This window comes from Electrophorus electricus, chromosome 19, assembly GCF_013358815.1.
Source record: "Electrophorus electricus isolate fEleEle1 chromosome 19, fEleEle1.pri, whole genome shotgun sequence".
NCBI classification, from domain to species: Eukaryota; Metazoa; Chordata; class Actinopteri; order Gymnotiformes; family Gymnotidae; genus Electrophorus; species Electrophorus electricus.
This window is the reverse complement of record NC_049553.1, coordinates 4,705,661-4,732,776: the sequence shown is the minus strand read 5'-3', so window position 1 is coordinate 4,732,776 and position 27,116 is coordinate 4,705,661. Positions and strand designations below refer to the sequence as shown.

General features: G+C 42.4%; 3 protein-coding genes and 1 non-coding gene across 9 annotated transcripts in view; all 4 read right to left on the bottom strand.

The window, feature by feature from the left end:
• Positions 1–12,509, bottom strand: part of dennd4c (DENN/MADD domain containing 4C) — a 37,354-nt gene extending 24,845 nt beyond the window's left edge. For all 4 annotated transcript variants that reach the window (XM_035536697.1, XM_027009906.2, XM_035536698.1 and 1 more), the window contains exon 1: positions 12,303–12,509. The gene's annotated coding sequence lies outside the window, so the exon portion shown is untranslated. The remainder of the gene's footprint in view (positions 1–12,302) is intronic.
• Positions 12,510–12,747: 238 nt separating this feature from the next.
• haus6 (HAUS augmin-like complex, subunit 6) lies at positions 12,748–20,186 on the bottom strand. 2 transcript variants are annotated; one of them, XM_027009889.2, is made up of 17 exons: positions 20,145–20,176; positions 19,784–19,857; positions 18,950–19,045; positions 18,763–18,841; positions 18,505–18,637; positions 18,233–18,377; positions 18,058–18,120; positions 17,589–17,643; positions 17,080–17,253; positions 16,060–16,253; positions 15,539–15,668; positions 15,093–15,195; positions 14,908–14,983; positions 14,700–14,829; positions 14,349–14,447; positions 13,946–14,075; positions 12,748–13,732 (listed from the first exon to the last, which is right to left on the bottom strand). In XM_027009889.2, the coding sequence occupies exons 3-17, from the start codon at positions 19,039–19,041 to the stop codon at positions 13,119–13,121; spliced, it is 2,217 nt and encodes a 738-aa protein (XP_026865690.2). In that variant the 5' UTR covers positions 19,042–19,045; positions 19,784–19,857; positions 20,145–20,176; the 3' UTR covers positions 12,748–13,118. The 2 variants fall into 2 exon arrangements, with proteins under 2 accessions (XP_026865690.2, XP_026865689.2); XM_027009888.2 differs by having other exon boundaries at positions 19,784–20,186.
• LOC113577355 lies at positions 14,147–14,277 on the bottom strand. Its single transcript, XR_003410618.2, has one exon.
• A 2,415-nt stretch (positions 20,187–22,601) lies between the features above and the next one.
• Positions 22,602–25,918, bottom strand: plin2 (perilipin 2). Of its 2 annotated transcripts, none has more exons than XM_027009931.2 (8): positions 25,717–25,918; positions 25,563–25,595; positions 25,270–25,465; positions 25,101–25,183; positions 24,621–24,906; positions 23,895–24,079; positions 23,267–23,398; positions 22,602–23,141 (listed from the first exon to the last, which is right to left on the bottom strand). In XM_027009931.2, the coding sequence occupies exons 2-8, from the start codon at positions 25,587–25,589 to the stop codon at positions 22,734–22,736; spliced, it is 1,317 nt and encodes a 438-aa protein (XP_026865732.2). In that variant the 5' UTR covers positions 25,590–25,595; positions 25,717–25,918; the 3' UTR covers positions 22,602–22,733. The 2 variants fall into 2 exon arrangements, with proteins under 2 accessions (XP_026865732.2, XP_026865731.2); XM_027009930.2 differs by having other exon boundaries at positions 25,563–25,661; positions 25,825–25,845.
• Between the last annotated feature and the right edge of the window lie 1,198 nt (positions 25,919–27,116).

Genomic DNA, 27,116 nt, shown 5'->3' with positions numbered 1-27,116 from the left:
GGTCCTCAAGTCTTTATGTATTCGCAAACAACCACACACGGCAGCTGCCATCTTAAACGCTCCTAGCTCTTGGCTTCTCTTGTGCAGTTCTTGCATCTGTTGCTATTCCAGCACGCTGAACGGAAGCAACTCGGATCTGAGAGGGCCTGCAGAACTGTAGAAAGGGACCTTTGTAATGCCAGCGTTTCCTTCTTCCTCTGAAGCACGCAGAGAGATGCAAGAATGGCAAGATGGAGGAATGCTCCAATATGCCACCGTCAGTCCCCAGAAAAGATTTCCGCTCGTTCTCGAGGAAGCGCACGCATAAGCACGCTTATGGAAGGCCTTTAACTCGACAGAGAAAACTTGGTATTTGCTGTACAACAATCCCTGCTGCAGAAGGAGTAGGTATGTCTGAAACAGGACAACAATCAGCAACACAGTCAACTAGGTAGCAACAGTGCGATTATCATACCTGAAGCTAAGGAAGTCAAACCTTCCTATCAAAGATGGAAGCGTTCTGGTGCGGCTTTGCTTCATGGTCTTGCATTTGTCAAAGTTACAGGGAGACCAAGGTTCATTTTCCAGGTGAAATCACTCTAATGGTAATCGGAAAGATAAACACCCTTTAGCTTTCATCAAATGACAGGACATTGACAAAAAGGTCTCGTGGTTGCAACGCCCTTTTCCCCCATACACGCGTGACTGGGCTCATAAATAACGGCGGAGCAGGGCGCAGGTGAACGGGTGACTGGCTGGAGTGGAAATCGTGGCAACGGGGGCCGGAAGCGCCACGGTGTGCTTTGTGGGGGGCGGCGCTGGCCGTTCCGAAGCGAAACGGGCCCCAAGACAGCCTGAGGGGACCAAAGAGTGAGGACTCTTCAAAATGCAGTGGGTCTAGAAGCTATTGTAATCTCTCTACCACAGGCAGGGACATTTAGGCTCTTGTTGCGGAGAGCGAAGTATATACCTCAGGTAGTGCATGAATAGAGGTTATTCACTTGGTCTAGCTATATAATTCACTGATGACTGAAAGACCATACACAAATAGCTTAGTGAGAAGAAAGTGATGGTGCATAACTAGGCCATGCTCAAGGGCGAGGCCCCTCTGAACAGACAGGTTGTGTGAGGTTCTATAACTGAGTGATTCAAAAAGGATTGGCGTCACTGCCATTTATCCACTCCTGGGCTTGAGTCTAAAAACACCGCAATAATGTCAATATGCCAAGAGACACCCCAGTTGAGTGATATTACACAATTATAACAAAAGTACAAATGATTAATCTTAGAACTCCTCCAAAGTAACATGACGCAACGCTGTTTGAAGGAGGTGATACGGCCTACGAAGAGGACGAAGGGAGAGATGAATGATGTGAGCTGGAAAGAAGACAAACTTGGAAAGCTATAGACGCAACCCTCCAACTTCTTTTCTGTCGGTGATTCTGCCTGACACAAAGATGTGATATCAAAGGGATTTGGTTGCAGGGTCTTGGGAGGGTTTACAGGAAACAACGCTGAAGATGGCATTCGCGGCGAGAAAGGCCACGTTGTGCGGACAGTTCGCAATTCCTTAGCGAATAGGTTAAAAGCATTTTAAACACTTGGGTACAGTTTGACCCGCTACCATAGCCAGCAGCTTATTTGCACATGAAAAGCGTGGTGGACGGTCTCCAACAGTGGTATGCAGCCACAGTGGGCTCTGCGGGGCTGTTCCCAGGCATACATCACGGAGACGTCCCTGAGTGGTCCCCCCCCCCCCCCCCCCCCCCCCAAGTCTCCTAGCGTCTGGGGAGACTGCTCGCCTTGTGGACGGCCCTCTTGATTTTCATTGGCCGCTGGCTCTGGTTTGCATGTACGGTACAGCACAACTGTAGAATCCTGTTTTGTGAGCCAGGAAAGCATATTACGTTGTTTGGGAGTTGTCCCAAACAACGTAAACTTCTTGTAAAATTCTTGACAATGGACATCCCCCAACCCCCTGCCTCCAGCTATTTGAAGCCTGTGATGGCCGAGGGTGTCCGAGAGTGACCTTTGGTGAACAGAAGGGACGGTGATATTCTAGAAACATCCTCAGGCAACTCCACCAGGGCATGTGAGTGTTACAGTAAGTCCATGTCAACATTATCACATGATGGGAGGTATTTTAGCCAGTCTTAGACTGGCCAAGACTCTCCATTGAAATTAAAATCCGCACCGATAGCGCGCTTTTTTTTCTTCCTTTTTCTTAGACCCCTAAGGTCAACACGCTGCTTCTAACAGGGGATTAAAAGGTATATTACAAACAAGAGTGCAAGATGGGACACTAACATTCTCTTTTGACTAAACTGATTACGTACAGAGAGCTCATGGTTGGTGCTCCCTGCATAGTGCAAAGCTGGGCGCACTGGTTCCCTTTGGATTTGCATTTCTAATTACATGATTACTGACAGAGACGAGGGATAAAACGCAACCTACAGATGCAAAAGAGGAAGCAGCAAAGTTTCCAGCTGTGCGAATTTTGCCCAAGCAGGGGAAGAAAAACTCCCAATATCAAGGAGGAAGAAGTGTCAGACTTTCCATTAAACAGTAAATGGACAAGACAGAGTGCCAGTGTGAGCCAGAGCAGGGACAGCACAAAAACAAGAGGAAACTTGCCCTTCCAGTTTCAACAGTTTAACTGAAAATTTTATCAACTTCTTTTCTCGATTGCCTTCAAACCATCTAACCGTTTTCAGTGCAGTTCTTAACTTGATCACTTGTGCTGTCGTGTTACGGTGAGAGAGTGTGACATTGCGAAGGTTTTTGGCTCTAGACACCTGGCATGCAGCACATGGCGGTAAATAAATAGCATAATCCAACGCTCTTATCTGGATGGTGTGGATGTTGAGCTTCTCAGGAGGTGCAGTGCCAGAGTCATGTGTAGGTCCAGTTCACCAACCCTGCCAACCATCACCTTCTTTGGCTTGACCCATCTTTCACGTCTAGTTTCTGTCTAGTGCGGCCAACCCTAGACAGAACCCTACCCTTTTCTAACAAGTACACGGTGCTGAAAGATGCTGCTTGCCCTATTGAGAACAAAAAATGTCCTGCACATTCTTGCAAAAAAAGCCTTTCTGCGCTTACTTTGGACCTGAACAGGGCAAACGAAAAGCGTCTCAGTTCCTGCATGGGCTGTGCTGTTATAAGAGGACAAACTAGGGAGTAATCATATGGTGGACATATACCCAACCTCTTTTTCTCTTTCATTGTTTACATATTAGATTTCATGCATGCAAGATGATAGCAGATACAATTTATTCTCTCTAAACACCAGAAATAAATTGCACCATGCAAAAGCAGAAATGTCTAAAAGCAGTAAACACACATCAGATATAGTTTACTTTCTGCAAATTCCAAAAAAACAAATAATTCAGTAATGACTCTACATGGAATTTGAACCATCAAACAAAGCACTGACATGACTAATCTTACTAAACAAATCTTGAGTCATAGTGTTCATATCATTAGCTTAGTCTTCAATCACCGTCATGGCTGGGTTCCCCAGATCTGGAGGCTTTGCTCCAGACTCCAGAGGGTAGGAAACAGTGAGTCAGGGCACAACAGTGCCCGCTTCCCGGCAGAGCGGCTACGACAGTCTGGCAAGTGCGAGTTCCCTCCTGCTGAGGCACTGGCTGCGATTGGCCTCGCACAACAAACAAACAGGGCAAGATGAGCGCAAGCCTACTTTCCCGCCAAATATCTGGAGCACCAACTGCAAGGGCAGAAAAAAAATGTAAAAAAACAAACCAAACCTCTCACCGATTTTATCAGCTCACATTCTTTCACTAGGACCAGACTTCTGACACAGCTGCACAGCTACCTTATTTCTTCTATATTGTCTGGCCGTGCCACATTTTTAATGGAGAGACATTTAGATGCTTGCTGATCCTCTGAGAGCCGTGCTGATCCCGGAAAGCAGAGGTCGGGCTCAATTGTTTCGGAGTTAATTAAACCTGAAGCTCCATCCTGGCACTCTGCTCACCCCACGGGCTGGCGGAGTGGCTTAGCCTTGGGCCGTTACCTTGGCAACTGCACTTCTACCTGACAGGAAAGGACTGTGGGAGAGACTGCTGAACATCCATGCTCTGACATGAATAGGTCTCACCTAACGTAGCCTTCTTGAGTGCAGAATCATATTGAACGGAAGGAGCGATATAACCGCGCTCCGGGAGAACCCTACGAACAGGTCTTGTGGCACGTCAGGAAACAGGAGACCGCTCTCTGGACATCAACAGTATGTCGGGGAAGTGACTGCCATACGTCTAATCCAGCGTGTTCAGAGCCTCACTAATTACAGTCTCATGTTCTGCTAGCGCCACCAGAGAGAGAGAATAATGAGTGGTAGTTAAATCTTACTCGATATGTTCATGTTGCGTAAAAAAGGGTACAAGGGAACACAGCATATTAGTATGTTATAAAATTACTTCATGCTTTACATTGGCTAGTCCGTCGGTAATAGCATGGTATTAGTGTCATTCACTAACAGCAAGCTACCAAGTATACAAGATACTGAGATACGTAGTTCTTACTCCATGCTGACCTCCCTTGTAATTCACTAAATTAGAGGGATTCCTTTAAACCATTAATTTGATCATTTTTTAAAATTAATTTAAAGTACTACTTCACTTACAGCACAGCAGTCATTTAAACCGCCAGCGGTTTGAGTTAACGCTGCCGCTGCATCTAGTAAACCATGTGTTGCAATGCAGAGATTACACAGTTCTCGAAGGTTTTTAAAACATGCCACAGGGCACTGTGGCCAGTGTAGAAAGTCAGCCGTGGTACACGTATATTTTAAAGCGCAAGCGGGCGCTCATTCTGAATAGCCTGTGGAACGTCTCTCCTTGATTTCCCTCTTTTGTATATATGATTTGCTTGAGTGTGTCGAGTGCTCTTGGAGCACATGTGCAGCGCATTCACTGGTGTGTTGTGGACGGTCTGGGAGGTCTGCAGCACTACGTTTTCAGAGCCAGCTTCTCAATCAGATCTGTCCTCTGACTGAATGACAAAAATATTCTGTATATTTAGTATATAATATAATATAATATAATAGTATATTTCCCCTCCCCCCAAAAAAAGCACATTTTCTATTTCAGGTACAGAGCTACAATACACGTAACACATATATTCATTCTTGATTACTCCCAAAGCGTAAATGAAGATGGACGTTCGAAGGCTCGGCAAAACAAACTCTCCCGTCTGCAAACGTTTGCGTTGCAATGAATGTGCAAAGGGAGGCAAAGTCCTCTTTGTTAACACAGACATGGGTAAACATTGTTGCCGTCATAGCAACTAGCAGCAGAACTAATCCACACAAACAAAAACACTATCTTTTATAGATTTGTGCGTCCGTGAGAAATATATCTGCTACATCACAGGGCACCGCGCAGAGAGATCTTTATGCGTACTCAGTGGAAACCTGTCAGATTAAAGCAGCACAAACGATTTGCTTCCTGGGTGTTGTTAATATTGACAGGTTTGCCTGAGGTAACAATTAAAATGGGGAAGGGGACTGACAGAAGCCCTAATGAATAGCAAATCAGGTGAGCAGACATAAAAGCTGTTATGCTGATAGAAACCTAGTTTCGAGTGCAGATGGTTTGTTTACGGCTGGTTATGAATCCAAAGCCAGGTTTCCGGGGCTAAAGCCACTGTGGTCAAACTGGTGCGTCAGACATCCAAGCAAGTCTAGAAAAGACTTTCTGTTTGGCTAATTACACGGCGTGTACTTTAATATGAGCCAAAGTCATGACACATGAGCTTGTGTAGATTACAGTGTATTAAAAGAGAAAACCCCAAATGCTGCATGCAACTTTAATCATTCTGCTCATTCAACAAAGCAAGAGATTAACAACTAGCTTTAATGGCCCACAATAAATAAATAAATATAAGTACCCACCAACCAGCATAATGTATTTGATTAACGTTAATGTTGGCTATTTGCTGTGTTACATTAGTTTTAATGGAACCATTTCTGTAAGGTTGCACCAAGTAAGGCTACCCCCCCCCCCCCCATCTTCCATCTCTATTCGAAATGCCTAATTCAACGATATCCGACATCCTCTGCAAACAGTCATTCCTAATTTACAAACTGGCTTTGCTTGGGCTTGTAGGTACACCCTACTTTACACAGAACCAAAATCACACACTTGAACATTTTCAGCTCTGGAAATGCTCTCCACTCTAGGCTCCGGATAGACCGATCTGTATTAACGCACGCAGACACTGGGTCACTATTTATCCAAGCCCTTATTTCATTAGATTCATCTTCCATTTCAAAGCACCGATGGTGTCATTGGGGGGGGGGGGGGGGGGTTTCTGTGCACACACTTAAAGACCAGCATGCTCCAAATCCTAATCTATAAATGTTTTGATCAAAAAGATATTAGAACAAGAAACAAGTATTTTAGATGCTTTAAGAGCTGATCTACACTGACAGACTGGTTAGTGGTATGGTATTAAAAAAGGGTAGATCAACTGGCTGTAGTTAAATAACACATTCCAACTTGTAAAATAACAATAAAAAACCCTGCACTGAGAAATGTGAAAACTTTACTCATTTGCAAGGTCCAAACAATTCTACTTCTGTTTCACACTCCACATCAAAAGTCATGCAACATGGTTTGTAAAGCTCCTGTCACCGGTTCCTCTTAAGTGGCACTTTACACTCAGATACCTTGCATTTAGTGCTGCCAGGGACAAGTGGGGAACTTGGGGAATTTTCAAGGTCTCTGTTGTTCTTCATTGCCATTTTCTCTGCACAAAACCTTCCTCTCTGACACAGATGTACAAGTGGACAGCCAAGCCCTTTTGTCTCTGCAAAGCTGAGGTCACATTTCTTGGCGGCTGTACCAGCCTCGGCCTGCGATGAGATGAGATCTCGCAGCCCCTCGGCCCGCAGGCGGATGGCAAAGGTACAGAACTGCCTGCCTCAGGAAAACCGAATGCTGGTCCTTCCTCTTCACAAAACGTGTCCAAATCGAACTCTTGCAGGATTATGTGGTGCAAAAACATCAAGGGTTCAAACCTGACCCGAAACCTGTGTCTAAGTCAGGCGGAGCGATTTGTCTGCAGCATTTGGAGGAGACCGATGCTCGTCCCCTCACTGGCCGGCCCTTGTGGTCTCCTCCATGGTAACTGATCCCACCCAAGGCACACAAAAGGCTGAGCACTTTGTTAACAGAGGGACGCTCCACTAGGTAAGACGGGGGCGGGGAGGTGGTTCAGGCAGACAGCCGGCAGCCCTGTGTCGTGCACTGTCGGTAAAGCCCCTGCTACGAAGCCCCATTCAGGCCCATCTCGCCTGAGGGGAATGGCGATCGTGTCACCAACACACCCACCCCGTTTCCACATATCAGCTGGGCCCATTATAGTAGCCGTAACGGTGGTATGTCCCAACGTCCTAAGCAAGACCGAAGACAGAAGCACAGAAACATCCCTCCGTGCAACCTGTGAATGCTGCCTCCGTGATTCGAGACGCTGGCTTACACCGTATCTGTTGTAGTTTGGAGTTACTTGCTTGTCAAGAGCAAGCTCGAGTGATCTCTTAGCAAGCCTTCACTGGCACACCGACACGGTCCACTACCAGAGACAATTCGAGAGCATCACAACCAGCCGCCACTGGAAACGCGGCACAAGCTCCCAGCCACCTGTCATCACAATGTGCCGTTGGCAGAGAGACCACAGAGAAGGGGTTGGGGAAAAGACAGAAGACCACACTTCAGGTTTGACACGAAACCTGAAGAAATGTGCAGGAAAAAAGAAAAGAAAAAAAAGACAGATCGGACTAAAACAAGATCAGGTGTGTTATGTATTAAGCGTCTCATGGGACGAGTGCCAGGTTATTTCCTGAGGGAATATTTAATTACTGAACAGCAACGTGGACGAGAGCAATGGGCTTTTTGGAGGCTTTTTGTCAAGAAAAGCAAAATATTCATCTCTTGGTTTTCTGGCAGCTAAGGAAACAGTACTACATCCCGAACGTTTTGCCAAAATGTCAACTGTCCAACTGAGCTGTGAACAAACATTACTTCAAAACAACCAAAGAAAACACTTTTGGAGCTTTCTTGATGTTGATTTGACAAGAACTCAATTGTCAGTCTAAAATGAAAGCTAAGATAAGCATTGCAGGTCATCGAATGCAGCATCAGGAAATGAGCCTGCCACAGAGGAACAATGAATCTCACCCCCCCTCAAAGTTTTACAAAGTCATGACACTGGTATCCGATTAGCAAGCAGATGGAAATACACAGCTCACGGGGAAAGGCTCCAGCCTTTGTAACTCAAACTAGCTGTTAAAAATGTCACTCTGACAAAAATCTGCTGGAGATAGCGAGCACCGTGTGGCAGCTGTCTCCTCTGACTCTAAATTTGCAGGTATGGCTGTGGTAATTGGCCTCAAAAATCAACCAAAACTGAGCATGGTTGCAAGCGGTAATGATCCCAGGAGGAGCGAGACACTGGCTTGCCGGTTGCTGATGCAGCCAGACAGAGTTATGCAAGGGGTTTGTGGAAGGCATTCTCTGCATACTAATAGGCCGTTTCCAAGCTGACTGCAGGGCTTAGCAGTCCAGGAGAAGTGGCGCCATTCTCTGCTCTGGCTGTTGAGGGACCTATGCAGTCAGACTCCAGTCAAGGTGATGGGTCAAGGTCCCAACTGGTGAGCAACTGCTGTTAGGCTGGTGCTTTAACGGTGAAACCAGAAGCAAACGAGGAACCGATGCTGTGGTGAGGATCTGTCCATTTACATATCTGGCAAAGTGTGTTTGAGATATATTAATCCCTTAAAGAAATGGATGGCTGGTCTGTTAACTAGCTCTAAGCAATTTACCAGGAAAAGGCATTGCTTACAAAACATCTGAACATGCAGGATACTGTTATGAACCACAGGAGGCCATCTGATCCGACATGAGCGACAGCAGCCTTTGGCTCCTATTATGATATAGGAACCATGTGTGCACACTGTCCTTGTTATTGCACAATGCCTTAAAGGACTCTGCAGGTCTCTCTTCTTATAAGAGACATGCAGCCCTTACAGTAGGCTACAATCACAGGAAAGCATCTAAGAGGAGCTCATACAGGAGAATCAGAACTTTTGAAACTATGGCAGGTATTGTACAAAGAAAGAACAAAACCTGTTGCTAGGTAATGCAGACATCACTAAATAAATAACAAGTTATATAAAAACGGTTCCTGCTTAGTGCCCTTCCTGACTTAACAAGAACATTTGCAGCTGCTTCTTAATTGCATCATTTTTGTCTTGTTCAGAGAACAAAATTTCACTGGGCCCTGCTGGATAACTTTTGCGCTGCACTGCCACGCGTTTGTTTCCAGAGATGCTGAGGCACGTCAGTACGGCGGAGAAATCCAGACCAGGGGAAGTGCCTCAGCGAGTCAAGATAAAGCCATCTGTCTAATAGGCCTAATGCAAACGCCATCTGTAATGGAAGGGTCAGACTTGCTTCCACCCCCCCCAATCTTCAGTTCAAACCAAGGCCCAGAATTTACTGCAATGCTCTCTGTCTACAGACATATGATTAAAACTAATTCAAATAAAACGTTAGGCTAGTTTAAATGCAAGACCGGGTGTCTCACTTCAAGTTGATAGACTTAATTTGGGTGGTTTTTCTGACTGTAATGACCTGAATTTAGAAGTTAATTTAATTAGACATGTAATAGGTTTGCGCTTTGGCAATTTTCTAAATATGACTACAACTTCATTATGGACTGCACAACTGTACAGCTACACAGTTTCACATGACACACAAGAGGATACTTGAATCAGGCCACAAAACTTTAACCAGTTAGCTCAGAGGCCTCGAACGTCTATAAACCTTTTATTCTTTTTAAAATGCATACAAATTCAGTCAGTGTTTAAAAGGTAGTTCACTGAACATTTAGAAATCGCTGGTAGGCCTAGTACATGAGGATTGCTCATGACAAGTGGTTTTCTTTCCATGACATGAGTATATGTATTAAGAGTCTAAAAGCAGCCTGTCCTTATTGAGAACTTATGACTGTCTTAAGGCTAAAACACATCATGCCCTCCATAGACTGACTAACCAGCTAATTCTGCGTTGTTGTTTTTTATGCTGTGGTAGCCTTTTCACCCACATGCCGACACAGGAAGTTTTGGAATATATAATAAGGCAGAATGAGAAGCAGAAGTACCGCGCTTGTGGAATTCAAACAAATTGGCATAAATATCCCTGCACGAATGCCTGGATATACAGCAGGGTGTACAGGGTTCAATAACTGTGCATTAACTGAGAAGTGTTTCAGATGCAACACAAAACCATGAAAAAGCAGCATATATTTAAATACACAAGAGTCGTTTTCAATATTTTACTAGAAAACTACAGCATTCGGTGAAGTAAAACACCTTTGGTGTCATGTGCATCTGTGGGTATTTAACTGCTATATCTGCCATTCTGCCTAAACACAAGAAGAAACAAAGCACTGCTTTCAGAAGGCAAACCTAAAGAGAAGGCATTGCTTTCTGTCTACTGGACTTAATGTTTGACATTTAATATGTCAGCACAAGGTGCCGAATTCCCTTTTAAGAAATTCCACAATCACTGCTCATTCCAAATACAGCGTACCTGCATCTAACCAGAACCTGTTTGTCCTTGTGTTTTTAGTTCACAGCAATAGCTTGATCCAATAACTACTGTTGCAAGTGCGTTTGAATCAACACACAGGAGATGCAGACATCAAACGCTGCAGTACCCTTGCAGTTCACACTTAAACAATTGTCAGCTAGCTTGAGCTGGAAAGGACACACCTACAGCATGATAGCATCACGTTTCTCTTTGACTAGAGAGGCCCAGCCTTCCTGCCACATGCCCTATCTTTTGCCATACCCATAATGCTCTTCTCCTGCCTCTCGGTTTCTCCACAGCAGTTTTCTTTTATGAACCCTGCCTCATTAAACAAGCCAGAACTGAGACAATGCAGCTGCAGCAAAGCGCAAGGTCAAAACATACAACACTGAAAATGTGCAATCTTGGAGATCATAACCCAGACGTTAAACAGAGGCCTGGTTTGTACAATTCTAAAAAGACAGTCACAAGGTCAGGACAGATAATCTGAAGGTCACCATGGCTACAGATCAACAGGTATCATTCAATTGCAACGGAGTTGCGTTTACTTCTTTTATGTAGTCATTCAGCACCTTCACCCTCCAAAATCTAACCAAAGAGGGAATGATGTTGACCACGACAGGGTCTTTGACAGGAGCGCAAACGAAACAATCGTGTAATGTAAAACCTGCGAGTATCATCAGCACCTTAAATAGCAAGAGTCCAGTCTTGCAGAGGCAATCTGCATCAGGCGCAGCATCCAAACGAATAAAAAACCAGATCTCGCAGCCTGCATCAAAATGATATTGGTATCGACTCCTGCGCTTAGTTAGCTCATTTGTATTACAAAGCAAAATAGTAACATTTAAAAAAAACAAAAACAACTTTGTATCTCCATGTACATCTTGATGTTAAAATATATTAAAACGGAATAAGATGTCAAATTGACAATCTATATTCTAGAGGAGATTAATTCATTAACCGACAGTTAAACAGAAATAGCCTAGCCAACAAAGTCTGGGTTAGAGTGCAGCAGAAAGTCACAACTGAAGCAAGTGAAGCATATATGGAGAAGAGCCTGGCTAGTTACGCGAAGTTTACACTTCAAATATATTTAAGTAAGGGTGACGGACACATGAATTTCACACTCTAAATATATTTTGAAGGGTGACAACGTAGCTACAAACTCGGCTAACAGCTATCTTAACGAATTCATCGTACGTCTCTCTGTGTTGTTGGCCAGGCTAGCGCCACTCGTCGACCCAGGCAGGCAGGAGCGTTTCTGGGAAGCCGAGCTGAGAACTGGCGCTTCTCTACCTGCCGGCACACCCTCAAACACCTGCCTCCCCCCTCCGAAGTGCACCGCTAATGAAGGCCAACTGTTGCATGTAGCTCGGTCTACTTCACACAGACAAGGCTCCAACACCGTTTATAAAGCCATGTTTTCCCCTCCCGATGACATTAATAAAAGTGGCTAGCTAAACGAGCCACGACCGCTAGCTTTCCGTGTTGTTCAGCAAAGCAACAGCATGCCCCCACACCGCGAAGGCAGCCGGCGCTTAAGCAAACAGTCGACGAGAAGTCAGCAGCGAAGCTCCGAGAAAATACAGCCGCCTCTTTCGTTGTTGTTTTTTTTTAAGCAAACGTCCCAAGCTTCTACCGGCATAAATTCCGCGAAAGACGACATTTTAAAAATGCAACTTCACAAACTGAGCGACTACGTACCAGCTGTTTACACTTTTATAAGAACGAACGCAGACATGTAGACGAACTCGCAGCTTTTCAACTCCCACTCCGTCTTCGTCGCCTGACAAAAACACACACCGAGTATCCAGAACGAGAGCGTCCCGTTTTTCCCCCTCCGGCAACTTTTTTTCCCCCCCACGCACTAGGTTACAGTTAGGCTTACCGACATGTATCGTCGCAAGTAGGCGCCATGTTTGTGTTTTGTTACTTCGGCGAGCTCTTGGGTTACTGGGAGCGTTGGAGGCGGGACGGAACCGCCCATGACTGGCTTCGTACACGGTCGCACTCACAGGTTACTTGTGCCCCCTATCTCGGAGCGCCACCGGCCGGTGTCGTCTTTCCCCAGGCACCGTAAATGTTCAAATGCGGGTCTCTTTTCCTGGTTGGCGGCCCATTCGAAAAAGCGGAATAATACCGACACAAATGAAGGTGCAAAAAATTACTTTATTACAATTGAGAAGCTGCTCAAATTAAAAGTTTGAGTTCGCTACGTTGGTTGGCCAGTTTTTTTTTACTCGGTTCTATACAGTCTGAGGTCATTTCATTTCTGTAGCAAAATAGAAGTTAGTACGAAATCATAGTATTGTTGACCATTTAAAGATAAGGGTCAGGTAGGTAGGTGTTAAAATGGACACATGGTTATCATGACTGAAGTGAAGCACAAAAGAATGGGATGGTTGCTTTCTCTCTGTCCTATACTCCCATGTCCCCTCAACCAGAGCTCAAACACAGGTACAAAGAATAAGAAACTGCATTTAGCACCAGAACGGGTCATGCATCTCATTACAAAATTAGCTAGAGTTCATCCATGGGTGAGAATGTCATTAGATTGGGCAGAGTGAGCTCTCGTTGAGGTGACGAGAAGCTCTCCACCTGGTCCAAGTCCAGAGAAAAAACCTTCTCACCAGCACAGCTGCTATACCCTGGGCTCATTCTCTTTGCTGATGGCAAGAAGTCAGCCAATTGAAATTGAGCCATGTGGTGGGTAGTCACTCTTTCAGGAGAATGGGAGACAACTGAAGGAAGAAATTCTTCCTCCATCTCATCCTGGTCCCCCTGTGGGCCATCGCCACAGATGCAGGAGCCATCATTCTCCATGGCTGGGAAATTCTCATTGGCAATGCTGAAGTGAATGATACTGCTTGAACTTGGACTGAAAGCCTCCAGCTGTGAGGAGTCCCAGATGACAGTAGAGTGTGGGGAAGCCCCCTGCTGGGACAGAGGGGAACTACAGGGTAGATGGTCAGCACTTATAGAACCACCAAGGGAAAACAGTTCAGGGCTAGGGTTTCTTTCATTGGCCTCAGTTGTGGGCTTTATGAGACACGAGAGGCCATCATGAAACATCTCATGCTTCTCAGCCTTCCCTTCCTCCACAGCTTTTCTCCATGATGTTCTGACATCCATAACTGAAAAGTAAAAGGTTTAGATATTAAAAAGCATGAACCTCATGTTGCCAGTAAACATCTGTCCAAGTAAAGCAGTTATTCAAAGAAAAGACTAGTCATAGAAGTGTTACTTTCATACAGAATGTCTCACAGAAGGCAATTGCATGTACAGACCACTCTGAAGATGAGAACCATTTCAGCTGGACAAACTCAAACAGCGGCTGGGAATCTTACTCAAGCTCTCCGGTGTGCGAGGCAGTTGCTTCTTGGTTGTGAAGGGGTCCGACAACATATTTATTAACTGCTCCAGCTCCATGCCACTCTTCCTACCGTCCTCCGGACTCATGGTGACCGCTTCAGCAAACTATGAGCCAAGAGACACAGTGAACATGATGGCCACTCTCAGCCATTGTGGTGCAAATACAGGAATCGAAGGATTGTCTGCTTCGTATCTGTCCGTTGTGATTTGCCTCAATTCACACCGGTCATCAGAAAGCAGGTATGATCTAGGGAGAACTAGTGTTGAGCAGAGCATAGCTAGGAACTGCCCATGTATCTGTCTCCCATTACAAAAATCTCTTGAGAATATTCACATCCAAAGCACTTCTGAGTTAGCATGAGGACAGGCTATACATGCCTGACTTGCTAGATTGTCATACTCCAATTCCAGAATCTGAGCCTTTGGCATCACAGTAGATGTCTTGGTTTGCGGAGGGCAGGGTCTTCTCCGGCTAGACTGTGAAAGAGCAAGAAGTTGATAAACGTCACATTTCAAGGTTTGTCTGTTGCAATTTCTCTCCGTTGCTTCTACTTATGAAAACTTGCTACAGTACAAATGCTGGAAAAGGACAGCTCATACCGTAGTACGAGCCTTCCTCTACCACACAGCTACCCACAAACCATTCCAGCAGGCACACAGGCCTACTAATCTAGATACAGTTCCTATACAAGCAAGAGCTCAGGGTATTACCAGAGAAAGAAACCCTACCTGAACAAGGCCAGGGGTAGGAGCAACTGCTGGGGTTTCAGGATGCACCCCAGGAGGAGTCACAGGCCTTGGTGAGGCAACACAGCCAGTAAAAAGCACATCTTTAGGCTTGTACTCAGCTGGAAGAGAACTGTTGACAAATCTCATTATGATGACTGGATTATCAAATACACCCAGTTTGTTTTATTTGGAAGTCAAATCTCAGCACCTTGAGAACTCAGGATCCGTCTCAACTTCTTTCTGTATCAAGCAAGGTTTTTCTTTATGGGTCTGTTCCCTCAGCTCTGGAGGGAGGAAAATGAGGTTTTTAGCCTGTGTCACACTGAGAAAATTAAAACAAAAGCAACAAGGATCTAACAAACATTAGAAATTAGAATAAAATGTATAATTTACCAGGCAGCTTGGCAGGGTACCGTGAGAAGATACTAGCCTGAAAGCTAGCTTCAGAGGCTGGTTCAAAAGATAAAGGAGCCATCGGCGAAAGGAAGTCCAAAACCTGTAAAGGTATAAAGAGATGCACAAGCCTCTTAAATTAAGTTTTAGCAAAAGAGAATATCTCTGAATTTAAACATGCACCAAAGCAAGCTTACCACTTACAGCATTTTTTTTTAAGAGATGAATAGTTACAAATAGCAAAAAAACCAACAGCTTTCCACCCTGAGGCTTTGGCAAATTCCTTGACTAGAATAATTCATTTATCCAGAGCAGTTGGTGGTAATGAAGCTATGCAACAGACAAGAAAAAGTACCATATTGGCCTTTTATTCCACTTCTAGCCTCTACTTCTTGCTAGTTATTAGACAGCCAGGACCCAAATAAACTAGTTACTTTTGCACTTACAGGATCCTCATTAAGGAAGGAGATCAAGGGAGTGTGACTCAAACACTCAGACCATTTCCGCACCCAGTCCTCCTCCAGGCTCTTAATGGAGCTCTTAACGTGTGGTATATCCTTCTTGACCAGTTTACGTCTATAAGGAAAGACAGTGTATGGTAACTACATTTACAGATTCCCCTAAAGTGATGAACATGAACAAATGAATTTTAACCCAGTACACATTCTAACAGAGAAAAAAAAAAGAAGCTTACTTTCGATCCCTCCTTACTGTGCCTTCTCAAGGCTTTAAGTTAGAAAAACCAATGGCTCCTTCCTTTTGGGTGTGGTCAAAAGATTATAAACTACTCTCACCTGAATACAATAAGGTCAACTAACAAAATTCATGAATATAGTTTCCTTTAATTGCCCTGGCACCTTTTAAAAACAGTACATGCGTTGTTGGATTTCAGCAAATGAGTTTATTATAGTAAGATACTATAGTGCCTCAACACAATACCCATACTATTGTTCTCTTAAATCGATACCCTGTGTTTTTCAGTGACTCCTTCGAGCGGTTCATGAGCACAGCTTGTCCCTGGAGAGTCTGGTGGTGGAGCTGTGAAGCAGGGCCCGAAACCTTGGCTCGCTCATCACAGAGGACACTCAATCCCACGTTCAGAAGCTCTAGCAAGGGCAGGAGGATGGGCTGGCCTCCCTCATACAGCCTCCCGATGCTCGTCTATAAATACCAAAAAAGAGAGAGTGAAAAAAATGACCAACAACTAAACTCTGGTGCATTAATGAACTGTGTAAAAGGCCTTAGTTAGGTGGTCTACTTCCACGTGGAGACACATTATGCAATGAAACATCACACTGTTTAACCACAAACCAACTGAGATTGATTCAAGTGCTAAATTATACAATGTATTTCCAGGATTATCAAACCAACAACCAGGCTGAAGTTTTTTATAACAACGCTGTCAGATGTCTTGATTATTGGTGGTGTCACCATAATGCATACTAGCACTGGTAGTTTAGTGATGCATGCGATGGGGGCAATTCTATCAGTTGTTGCAAATGAGAGTGTAAGCGGTTCATGCTTGAGGACCCACAGCTGATGTGCCAGGAAATATTTCATCATCTCTTTTGCTTGAAGGAGGGCAGGACATGCAAAATTTGTAAACCTGTGTTAATGTAAATTTACACAACCATTAAAATGTCTATCACCCATTCCTCCTCATGTATTAGTGCAGGAGCTGTATACTGTAATAATGGCAAGAGATGTAATCTGCTTTACAGAGAAACCCAGAGATGACTTGCTGATAATTTTGTTGAACACCTTTGGATCTGTTGTTTCCAGTGGCAAGCTGATGAAAGACTGTCTGAAACATCCTTTCTCTCTGGAAACCAACGTTTCAGACAAAGGTCCATCAACTGTGCAAGCAAAGTGCTTCATGTCCTGCTTCTCTGGAAACTGTGCATACGTCATATGCAATTTTGAATATCTCCTTATCGTTATTAATATTTGTCCTGATACAGTAAAGACTGGATATGGCAAGCCTCACCTGTTGCGACAGCCTTTCTAGTCTCTCCAGTAGAATCGTAGGTATATTCACACTGATGTCCTTCCCGTCTAGTACGTACTGTTCCACCCTGCCCTCCAGCACACTATCCAACACACTCCGTTCCCCCTCCAGGCTGGACAAGGCTTCGTTAATCTCAGCCCATAAACTCCGGACCTAAGATCAAGGAGGCCATTAAAGATGGGAGGGCTTGAATCCATGATGAATGAAGGGACAACATATTGACCGCTATAAAGTAGGGTGTAAGTCATATATGAAGGAGCAAAAACATGAAATATATTCATTCTGTCAAATATATTAATTCTGATGTTCACTCACAAATAGCAATCAAAGTCATGTCATGACTGTTAGAGTGATAAAATGTGAATCAATATGATTAATGTAGCATTATCCACCTTAAAACCCACTTCTATTTTGAATAAACCTAACATATATACCCATGTTACCAATGCTTTTTAATTATAGAAATGACATGTCTTTGTAAAACAAACCTTATGAATCTTTGCCAAAAGGTCTCCTTCCAAGTCCATTTTATTCTCATATTTTCTACAAGAAGGTGCAATTAAATATTATAAGTGGCACAAAATATTTGAAAAAGAACAAAATTAGGCCCTGAAAGCAATATGCTGCATTTGTTAGTCAAATTATTACAATTTAGAAATGTCACAAGTATTGGGGTTATAGCAATGTGATAGACTGCAGAGACAAAATTGGTCCACTCATTGTACATTTGTGTAATACTTTATGGGCATGACATAAAAGAAATATATATATATAAAAATAAAAAAAAAAACACGAGCAAAATCAACACACAGTAATCAGTATGCATACTGAGTGACTGGGACTGGCTGGTAAAACAACACCTTCATCACTTAAAGCTGACGCTTTCCAACTAGGACAAACTAGTATTTCAATAGTTTGATTCTAATGCACTCCAACTTTAGTTGAGATTTGACTTACTTGAGCAAATCATCATATTTGACATCTTCAGCTTTAAGATTTTTCAAAGAGTTTTCCAAACATCTAAAACAGGTAAAGATATATTGATGAGTCCAAGTCTTGGACAAAAAACCCCCAAAACAAAAACCCCCAAAGAAAAATGTATGTCTCTGTTGCCATTATGAGTGTAACTAACCTAGCTCTCTTTTGATAGTCTTGAATAAGACTGTCCTGCTCCACAGACACTCTTTGGAAGTGTCTCTTCACCATGTGAAAGCGCGTCATTTCAATTTCCACAGAACTTGCAGGAACAGCTGCAGCCTCTGGAACCCATGTGCCATCTAAATGTTTAAGTACAACATAACATTATAAACTTCGGGACATGCACAGTTCATAAAAGCTTACTTTTGTCAGAAGAATTCACTTTACAAATAATGATTGGGTTATATGTGGTTTCAAACACTACACCTGAAGTAAAAGTCTTCATCAATTTGACCATGACGTGTTTGGCTAAATGAAGCATTAGACTGATGAATCTCGGTCCAGAAGCAGAGAGTAAATGTGATGCAGCCACCTTGGGGAAAGTGCTCCTTTCCTCATTCTAAGTACAAACACGCAAGTATATTATAGATTTTCCAGAACAAGCACAAGAGAAATTCTGGAGAAACTCCCCACTTTGCACTGATGCATTCAGTTTAGTTAGAGGCTTAGTTAACAATAGCATACCGCTATTTCCTGAAGCCATTCAAAAGCCGCCTTACGAAATTCAGCATCTGCCTTGCGATCCAAAACAGGCCAGCAGTGTCTACAAAAAACACTTCTTTAATTAATACTGACAGAATACTTGACTACTGGCAGAGTTATTGACCAAAAGCCTGGTGCATAAGTCTTTGTATTTTTAACTGCAACCTACCTGAAGACCTCCTGCACGCGTGAAGGGTTCAACTTTTTAAATAAGAAATGGATGACTATGTAGAAGGCCTCCTTATTTGGCTTATCAAACATGTTCCTGGTAAAAAAAAAAAAAAAAAAAAAAAAAATCATCTTATGATGAGTTCAAAACATGCTCAAGAACTTATGGCCACTGATGTAGCACCAAGAGTTATACTTGGTGCCAATCATTGTTCCAGAAATGGTACAAGTATAGATACTTACATAGGGAACACAGTTACCAGATATAAATGTACATAGCAAGTCATCTATGTGCAGTGCATTGGAAAAGTGTTTGGACGGTACACCTGCTGTTTTTGTTGTGTATTCCATTTCTTTAGACAGTAATTGGCACAATGATACTGGAGCTTATACTCCAGTATACAGTAAACATTCAAATCAAGGTTTTTCATCAATATCAGATGAAGCACAAGTAATTAACACACTCAATTTAAATTAGATTAAAACCAATGTACAATCGCTTGACGTGTTAAGACCAATAAATAAAACAATGTTATGCTGATCCTATGCACAGTAATGAATAGTTCTTACGTGGAGTCTGGTGATGACTATCATCTTACGCTACTGCTTACCTATAACGGCTCGTCTAAAACTGGTCAAGTTACCATAAAGCCATCACGCACAGACAAGCAGAGGAGTAAACTACAACGATACAAAACCCAACTCGCAGTTAATAATGAGAAGTAAATTAACGTAAAATAGAAACGTAACGTAAAATAACGTAAGTAAAATCAACGGTACCCATCCAGCTCCTGTTAGCTAAGAGAGCAGGTTGGGTAGACAGCCAGCTACTTACGGGCCAACACTGAGATGCTTAGTGGTTGTTTTTGTCCCGGTGCCAGGAGTGCCATCGATATGGAACTCAAGGATCTGAAGATACCACCATAAGTATTTTCCGTTTACTTCTTGAAGATCAGACATCATGTTTTCCGAAATAAATGGATATGTAAACAAACACCTAGCTAGCTAGCTAGCTAGCGTTAGCTAAGTTAAGCTAACATAAGATAGCCAGCTACCTAGATCGCTATGACATACAACATCGACAAAACTCTTTGACACACATTGCGAGTAGAAACCGGCGATTTATAAGGATAATCACTTATCGACATTAATATCGTAGCTAGTAAAACGAGTCCGAAAAGTAAAGGCTCTGTAACCTTTTGTTCGACCACTTCCTATAAACCGCCAAATTGTTTGAGGCAAACGCAGTGACAGAGGAAGCTGAACGAAACTACATCCGGTGGGTAATCATGTTAGTCTTCTCCCCTGGTCCTCTGTAGTCTACCCGTTTAGACACTTTTTTATCTCATCCGAAAGTTGGTTTCCAACTCTGGGCATTGACATAATAAAAAGTGTTTAAACATTGAATTAGAAATATTAATAACATAAAGGATCGTAGATATTCTGTATCCTTATAAAATGATCTGTGCACAGACCAGTGGTATAGGTATTGAATATCAATTTACATAATGGTAAATAATGGTGGGACATAATGGTGGGAACTTCAAAAACATATATATATATATATATATATATATATATATATATATGTGTGTGTGTGTGTGTGTGTGTGTGTGTGTGTGTGTGTGTGTGTGTGTGTAATATTGTTATCTAAAATATAATAGATTTATCTATATAAAAATATAAATTATATAACCGCCCTTGAAAAAGTGTATAAAAATTCAACTCTTCTGTACCCCGCAAACTTTCTACACAGGATGCCTCAAATGCATGTTATCTTTAACTTGCAATAAAGGATGGAACCAACCATTCTCTTTAACTAATTCTGTAGTCTGCATCTTTATTTTATATTTGCATGTACAACTAACAAATTGAGACATCAAGAACAACACCCTAATGTGTGCCAGTGCAGGGAAAAACACAAATACAATGCTATGCATGGGGCCCACAGGCCTAGGATTGACAGTGAAAATGAATATCCTAAAAAAGAAATAGTCTGTGTATATACAATACAAAAATATATTAGGCTATTATTGACAAAATAGAGTAGCATAATAAAAGTAATACTGTAATACCAAAAAGTAGCAACTGTATATAGAATCTATCAGATGGTCTATTATGTATAGGGGTATATTTGTTCTTTTTTATTTTTTGCTTGTTTTTTGTTTTGATAAACATTGTAGTCTACAAATTATCTAATCAAATAGTGTAAAGCAGCTGCCTAGACATATCTGTTCCAACTCAATATATTTTTTTGTAGTGACTCTGTAGTAGATTTTAAGGTTCATTATAGCATACAAAATAAGCAGTGGAAGTCCATTTACACATTAATTCATTTATTTAGAAGGGAGGAGCTTTATCCAATTAAGATTCATCCTCAGAAATGTCCCAGTTCTGTTAACAGTTCCTGGGATCTGTTAAAGCGTCTCCTTCAGCCACAGCCCCAAGTGCCCCTATCACCACTGCAGCAGCTTTGATGTTGATGGCCTTCCACATTTCCTTTACTTCCTGTTTCAGTAACTGGTATTCACCCACCCAACGTCTTGTATTCCTTCCTTTGAATGTTCCCATCATATGTCACATCTATTACCACTGCTGTTTTCTGCATCATCTCTACGATCAATACGGTTGGTTTGTCATTATTGGCTTGTCTGTAGGTCCTACAGGATCTTTGTTGTTTTCTGTCACTGCCTGTGGCTCTTCTCATTAGGACTTGGGGATGTCAAGCTCATATGCTTTGGATACATTTGTGTCTGATCCCTGCCACTTGGATGGATCTCTCAATATATGTTGTTCCTGCAAGCATTTTATACACATAACATGTTTCCTTCTTTTTAAAAATATTCCAATAATAATCAAGTAATAAGTAACACATATTCTAATAGGGCGACCATACATCCTCTTTTTCCTCCAGACATGTCCCCTTTCTGGGGCCTAAAAAAAATGCGTCCAGCTGGGATTTCTAAAATGTCTGGGATTTGGCTTTTGTTTCATGTTGACATTTCCGTTCCAGAGTCATCATACACTGTGCAGCTGTTTTGCATTGCTTTGACTATTCTTTATAGGTGCCGCCTACTCACATACCACAACTGGTCGATCATGTACACACTGTGAATGCAAATATTGGCCAGACTACTTCTCAGTGTGTCTGTGTATACTTCACAGCCGCATATTCCCACGTGTATACGGCACATCTGCCTTGCTAAATTGGCATTTTTGTATCTGAAATCTATTGATCTTAAGGAGAGTATATCTGGGTACATCAGAACTACTGAATAGTGTAGTTCATTTATTCTGTGACCATGAAAATACAGATTTTGTTTACCTTATACTTTTTATTTATTTGTAACAGCTGAGTGGAAACCCATATGACTATCTGGCCATATAGGCAAATTGTTATTGGTCCTATAAGTGAGTCTAATACATTTTATTAACAGTGGTTATGTACACGTGTCCCCCTCCTCATTCTCTTTTTTGAAAATCAAAATATGGTCACCATATTTTCTAATACATGTTTATTAGAAATGTAATTTAATGCACAAGCAAAACACTTTATAGCTGTGACAATTATCCAAAAAAACAAACAAAAAACCCACAAATATTACCTTGCTCTTCTGATGTATACAACTGAGGGATTAATTGATAACACAGTAAAAATTGAAAATTGTTATTTAATTATACGATAGAAATGTCAAGATGTGAAATGTAGAAATGCATATTACAATCCTCCTAATAAGAGGACAGAAAACGTTAACATCAGAAAGCTCTGAATGCCTCAGGATCAATTAATGCTCTTTATCGAGAATCTGCATCTCCAGTTCAGGATGGCCACTCCTCATGTCACTGGACTGGGGACTGCTTGGACTTCCAGATGGCTCTGGGCTGGGAAAGAATGGACCTACCAGCCAATTGAGTGGCGTGTTGTTGACCAAATAATCCAGAACGCCGTCAATGGAATCTCTCATCCGGTTCAGGTGACTGCGAGTGTTGGCGAGAGCCACGTCAGACAGATCGCTCAGAGATGCGGCCTTGGTAAAACTAGTGTAGACCTCGCTGGCCAGGTGACCAATTGAGAGTGCCTGATCATGGATGTTGTGTGGCAGTCCCTGGAGGCTGGAGACCAATGCCAAACACGTAGTCTGTAGCTGCTGGGTCAGGTTGTGAGCGATGGTCAAGGTTCGGGACTCAATTAGCTAGAGATACCAGGAGTAGCAGAAGTGGGGTCAAGAACCTTTTTAAAATACTGTCTCACACAGGTTTTTTTTTATTAGGGGGGATAGGAGGAAGAGGAGGAGGAGGAGGAGTAGTGTGTGTGTACCTCTGTCTCATTGTCATTGTTACTGTTGCTCTCCATGTCACTCTGAGATCTAGATCTCCAATCCATCAGTGTATTAAACTTCTCATATATCTTCTGGTTGGCACCATCAATGTTCTTTCGTGTGAATTCAATCTGAGGAATCAAGTGAGATCATTTATTCAGAAGCTGAATTCTCCAAATGTTCTGTCAAAATGATTTTATTCTGCAACATTCAAAATATCAATCTTCCTAAACCAGTGGATTTAATAATAAGTGTGCAGTTCAAATAAACAGAACTGCTAAGCATAGCAAGTGTTGATGTCTTTGCAGACTTTGCACAATGCTTAGCTGTTTAATCATGCATAAAAAAAAAAGGTTTCTGGATTCATTCTGAACCATGTGGCATGAACCATACATAAAGAACTGTATATATAAATGTTATCATCGTCATTTCCAGTGATGCTTAATCCTGTCATTCAATTTAATCCTGCATGTGTTGTTTTGGGGAAAAGCCATTATAAAGGCAATGGCCAAAGAAAGGAGCAGTATCCTATTTACCAAACAAACAACGATTCCTTCCAGAGCTTCTTCCAACATAAACAGTGGTAATCAGTCATTACAGTGCTTCTTGGCCTACAACAATACCTACCAGGTCCATGGTGTGGTTAAGATGGGAGATGGTCTCCTGACTCCGTGTCTTGGCATCATAAACTTTGGCGATGGCTTTCTGGTACGCCCTCCTTCGCAGTTTGGTAGAGAGAGAGCCGAGACGCACATAGTAGCTGGGCTTCTCTGTGTCGTGCTCAAATCCTCTGGTCAAACTTGCCTCATACTCTGTGAAAAAAAAAGAGGAAATGAGGTTGCGCAGAAGCTGTTCAGAGGTCTGGGAATTTCTGTTGGAGTGATATTAAAAAAAAAGAAAAAAAAGGATAGCACAGTCCTTAACACACAAACAACCCAAAAAATGCAACTGTTTAGATTTGTGTTCAAGGGTCTGTTTTAGATTAACCTTGTCAGATGACTGCCAAATGAACTGGCTTAGAAGAGGTTTTCCTAGAAAAGAGGAATAACTCTAACCTCTCAGGGCCAGGCGAAGCTAAGAATCTTACATAACTTATCCACATGAAAGATTTTGCATAAAATCTGCCAAATAAGAACATTAATTACATTGTTCAATCTTAAGATCATGAAACTACAATTAAAAACACACAAACATAACATGGGTGTTTTTATTGTAGCCCATATTTAATTTCATTTGGTAAATTAAAAATAATCAGTTACATTGCTATGAATGTTTAAAATGACCAGCCAATAGCAAGAAGCTCCAAGATTAAGCACAGCAAATCAGACACTCCTCCCAGACCACTGCCCTCACCTTGACCTTCCTCAGCTCCAGGCAGATAGTGCTCCACCAGGCTCTCGGATGTGCTCAGCGCGTTGTCCACGCCGCTGTTCACCAGACGGGCAAGCCTGCTCTCCATCACAGCGTGGACTCCGCCAGTGACCACCGTCCTCGTCTTCTCCACACCCTCCTGCACCGCTCCTCTGGTCCTGCCCACCACACCGCTCAAAGTGAGAGACACAGTCTCCTTGGCGCCGGTCACACTTTCGGAGACTGTGCCTTTTGCGCTGCTCACAGCTTCTTTTGCGCTGGCAATGACCTAGAAGAGTTACAAAAAAAGGCTCAGTGCATACATTTAAAAAATGGTTCCTGTTTTATGAAACAGTACAGTCAAAGGAGAGAACCGCTTAAATTAGGTGCGAGAAGGAAGCATGGCACATGGCAATCCTTGAAAAACTTACAATGTTTCGTTGCAGTTAGGCATGAGCTATTTATTGGGTATTGCTGGCTCACCTCTCCCGAGGGCTGGTGAAGAATCGGTAGAGTTTTCTCGATCTTGTCGAGACCCTTACAAGCAAGGTCGTTAGCCAGAGAGACTAAAACAAAGGGAAAACAACTTGAGAAAGCTTGTTTTCGTGTTATCCTGATTGGCGTTTTGATCCAGCCACAAAACGATGCTTACTTTGGGGTCCCAACTTGCTAATGATCGGCAAAGTGCTGGTGAAGGCAGCCGAAGTGATCGTCTTCACACCCATCTCTGCAGCCTCACACACGGACTTGATGTATGGATGGTTGTCCTTGGTGTGGCAGTACACATTAGATACCATGCCATAGGTGGAACTCACCAGTGGGAGCGTGGCCATTCTGATCACCACATTCTAAACATCAGTAGAAAGGTTCATCATTGTTACTTGGGTTGTTTTTTTTGTGAAATTTTGCAGTTAAGTAAGTAACTTAAGAGCGTTATGTAAATACCTGGTTAGTTATCTCCATCGGAGCCATCCTTCTCTGGTAAAACAGTTTAGACAGTTACACAGGCGACACCTTATCGGGAACTGAAACAACTCGAGAGACCTGACAAGAAAATATACCTTGTGTTAAAAAAAAGGAGCCCATTAAAGTCACCTACTGTTCTGGTATCCCCTCAGCTTTGTCTCGCACAGCTGCCGAGGGCAGAATGAGCCTGCTTTTATTTATCCCGACAAGAACGGCGAAGCACTGGCCAAAGTCTGCGTACAGAAAGCAGGGCAAAGCTCACAATGACGCCAGCGGGGTTTCCTTAGGACAACCGACAGAGAGGCACGTGACATGACACCCGTTTACGAAAAAAAAAAAAAAAAGAAAAAAAAAAAGGAAAAAACGTTAACGTCGGTCAACATTACGCTGCACATTTTAAGCAAATCGTAGAAACGATGTTTTATTTTATTTTATTTACAACTATTCTTCTATATCTAGGCTATATACTCTTTTGACAAAGGTTGTGCAAGTTTCTAAAACCTGTCTGACTCACTAAAACCAGTTTGTCTTCGTGACGGACGATATAATATCTGGGTGAAAGTTCACACGTCATCTCCATACATTTCCACACAGACGTTTGTTGGTTTGCTGCAAACACTTGGGTGTGAAGTAATGGACTTAGTTTACTTTTTCTATAAGCATCTGAAGCCTACTTGGGTAAATGTGTTTACTTCCTGTATTGAAAGAATAAAAGATGTTGCTCAAAGACTTTTTGTTTAATGTTACGTTTGCGTCAGAACAACCGAAGACTCACCACATTTTATATCACCTACCATGAAAAAGTGATCATCACCGGTAAATCTATTACTTAAACTGATTTAACAGTTTTAACATACCACTTTTATTCATTTAAGTGAGGAAAACTGGTCACTTTCACTTAATTATTGAATTTATAAAATTATCTTTTAAACCAGTCGTTTGTGTCTGATTAGAAAACAAATAATATATTACATATAATTGTTTTGTTAACCTCCTAAAGTCCTAAATTTTTATTCATTTAGATTTAGTTAAACTAAGAGCATAGTATGCAGTAGTTAATGTTAATTAATCAACCACAATTAAGTAACCACATTATGAGTTGCCACATTAAGAGTAAAGACCCTGGACTCCCTGGTGAGTCTTGTGGTATAAATATTCTCTCAGAACAGAGCACTCAGAGGCGTTGTATGTCAGCACCCCTGAATCTACTGTTCTGAAATCAGTTCTGCCATTATGGAGGAATGTTTTGGTTGCATTTTCTTGCACTCACCTAGCTGAGCTAGCCATATTAGTCAGGCTTTTTCCAGAGACTTTTAACATTCAAGCTGAATAAATAATATTAACATCCTCTATGTAATGCACAAACACTCAGCTTTCTGTTGGTGATTAGTTGTGGAACTATTTGGGTCTTGCTCAAAGACTACAAGGGTCAGTCATCAGCAGAAAGGTTCTGCAACTCTCCTGTTGTATTCCACTTCATCATCATCACCTTTAGACTCTGGACGGTGATTTGGCCACATTTTTTTACTCAGT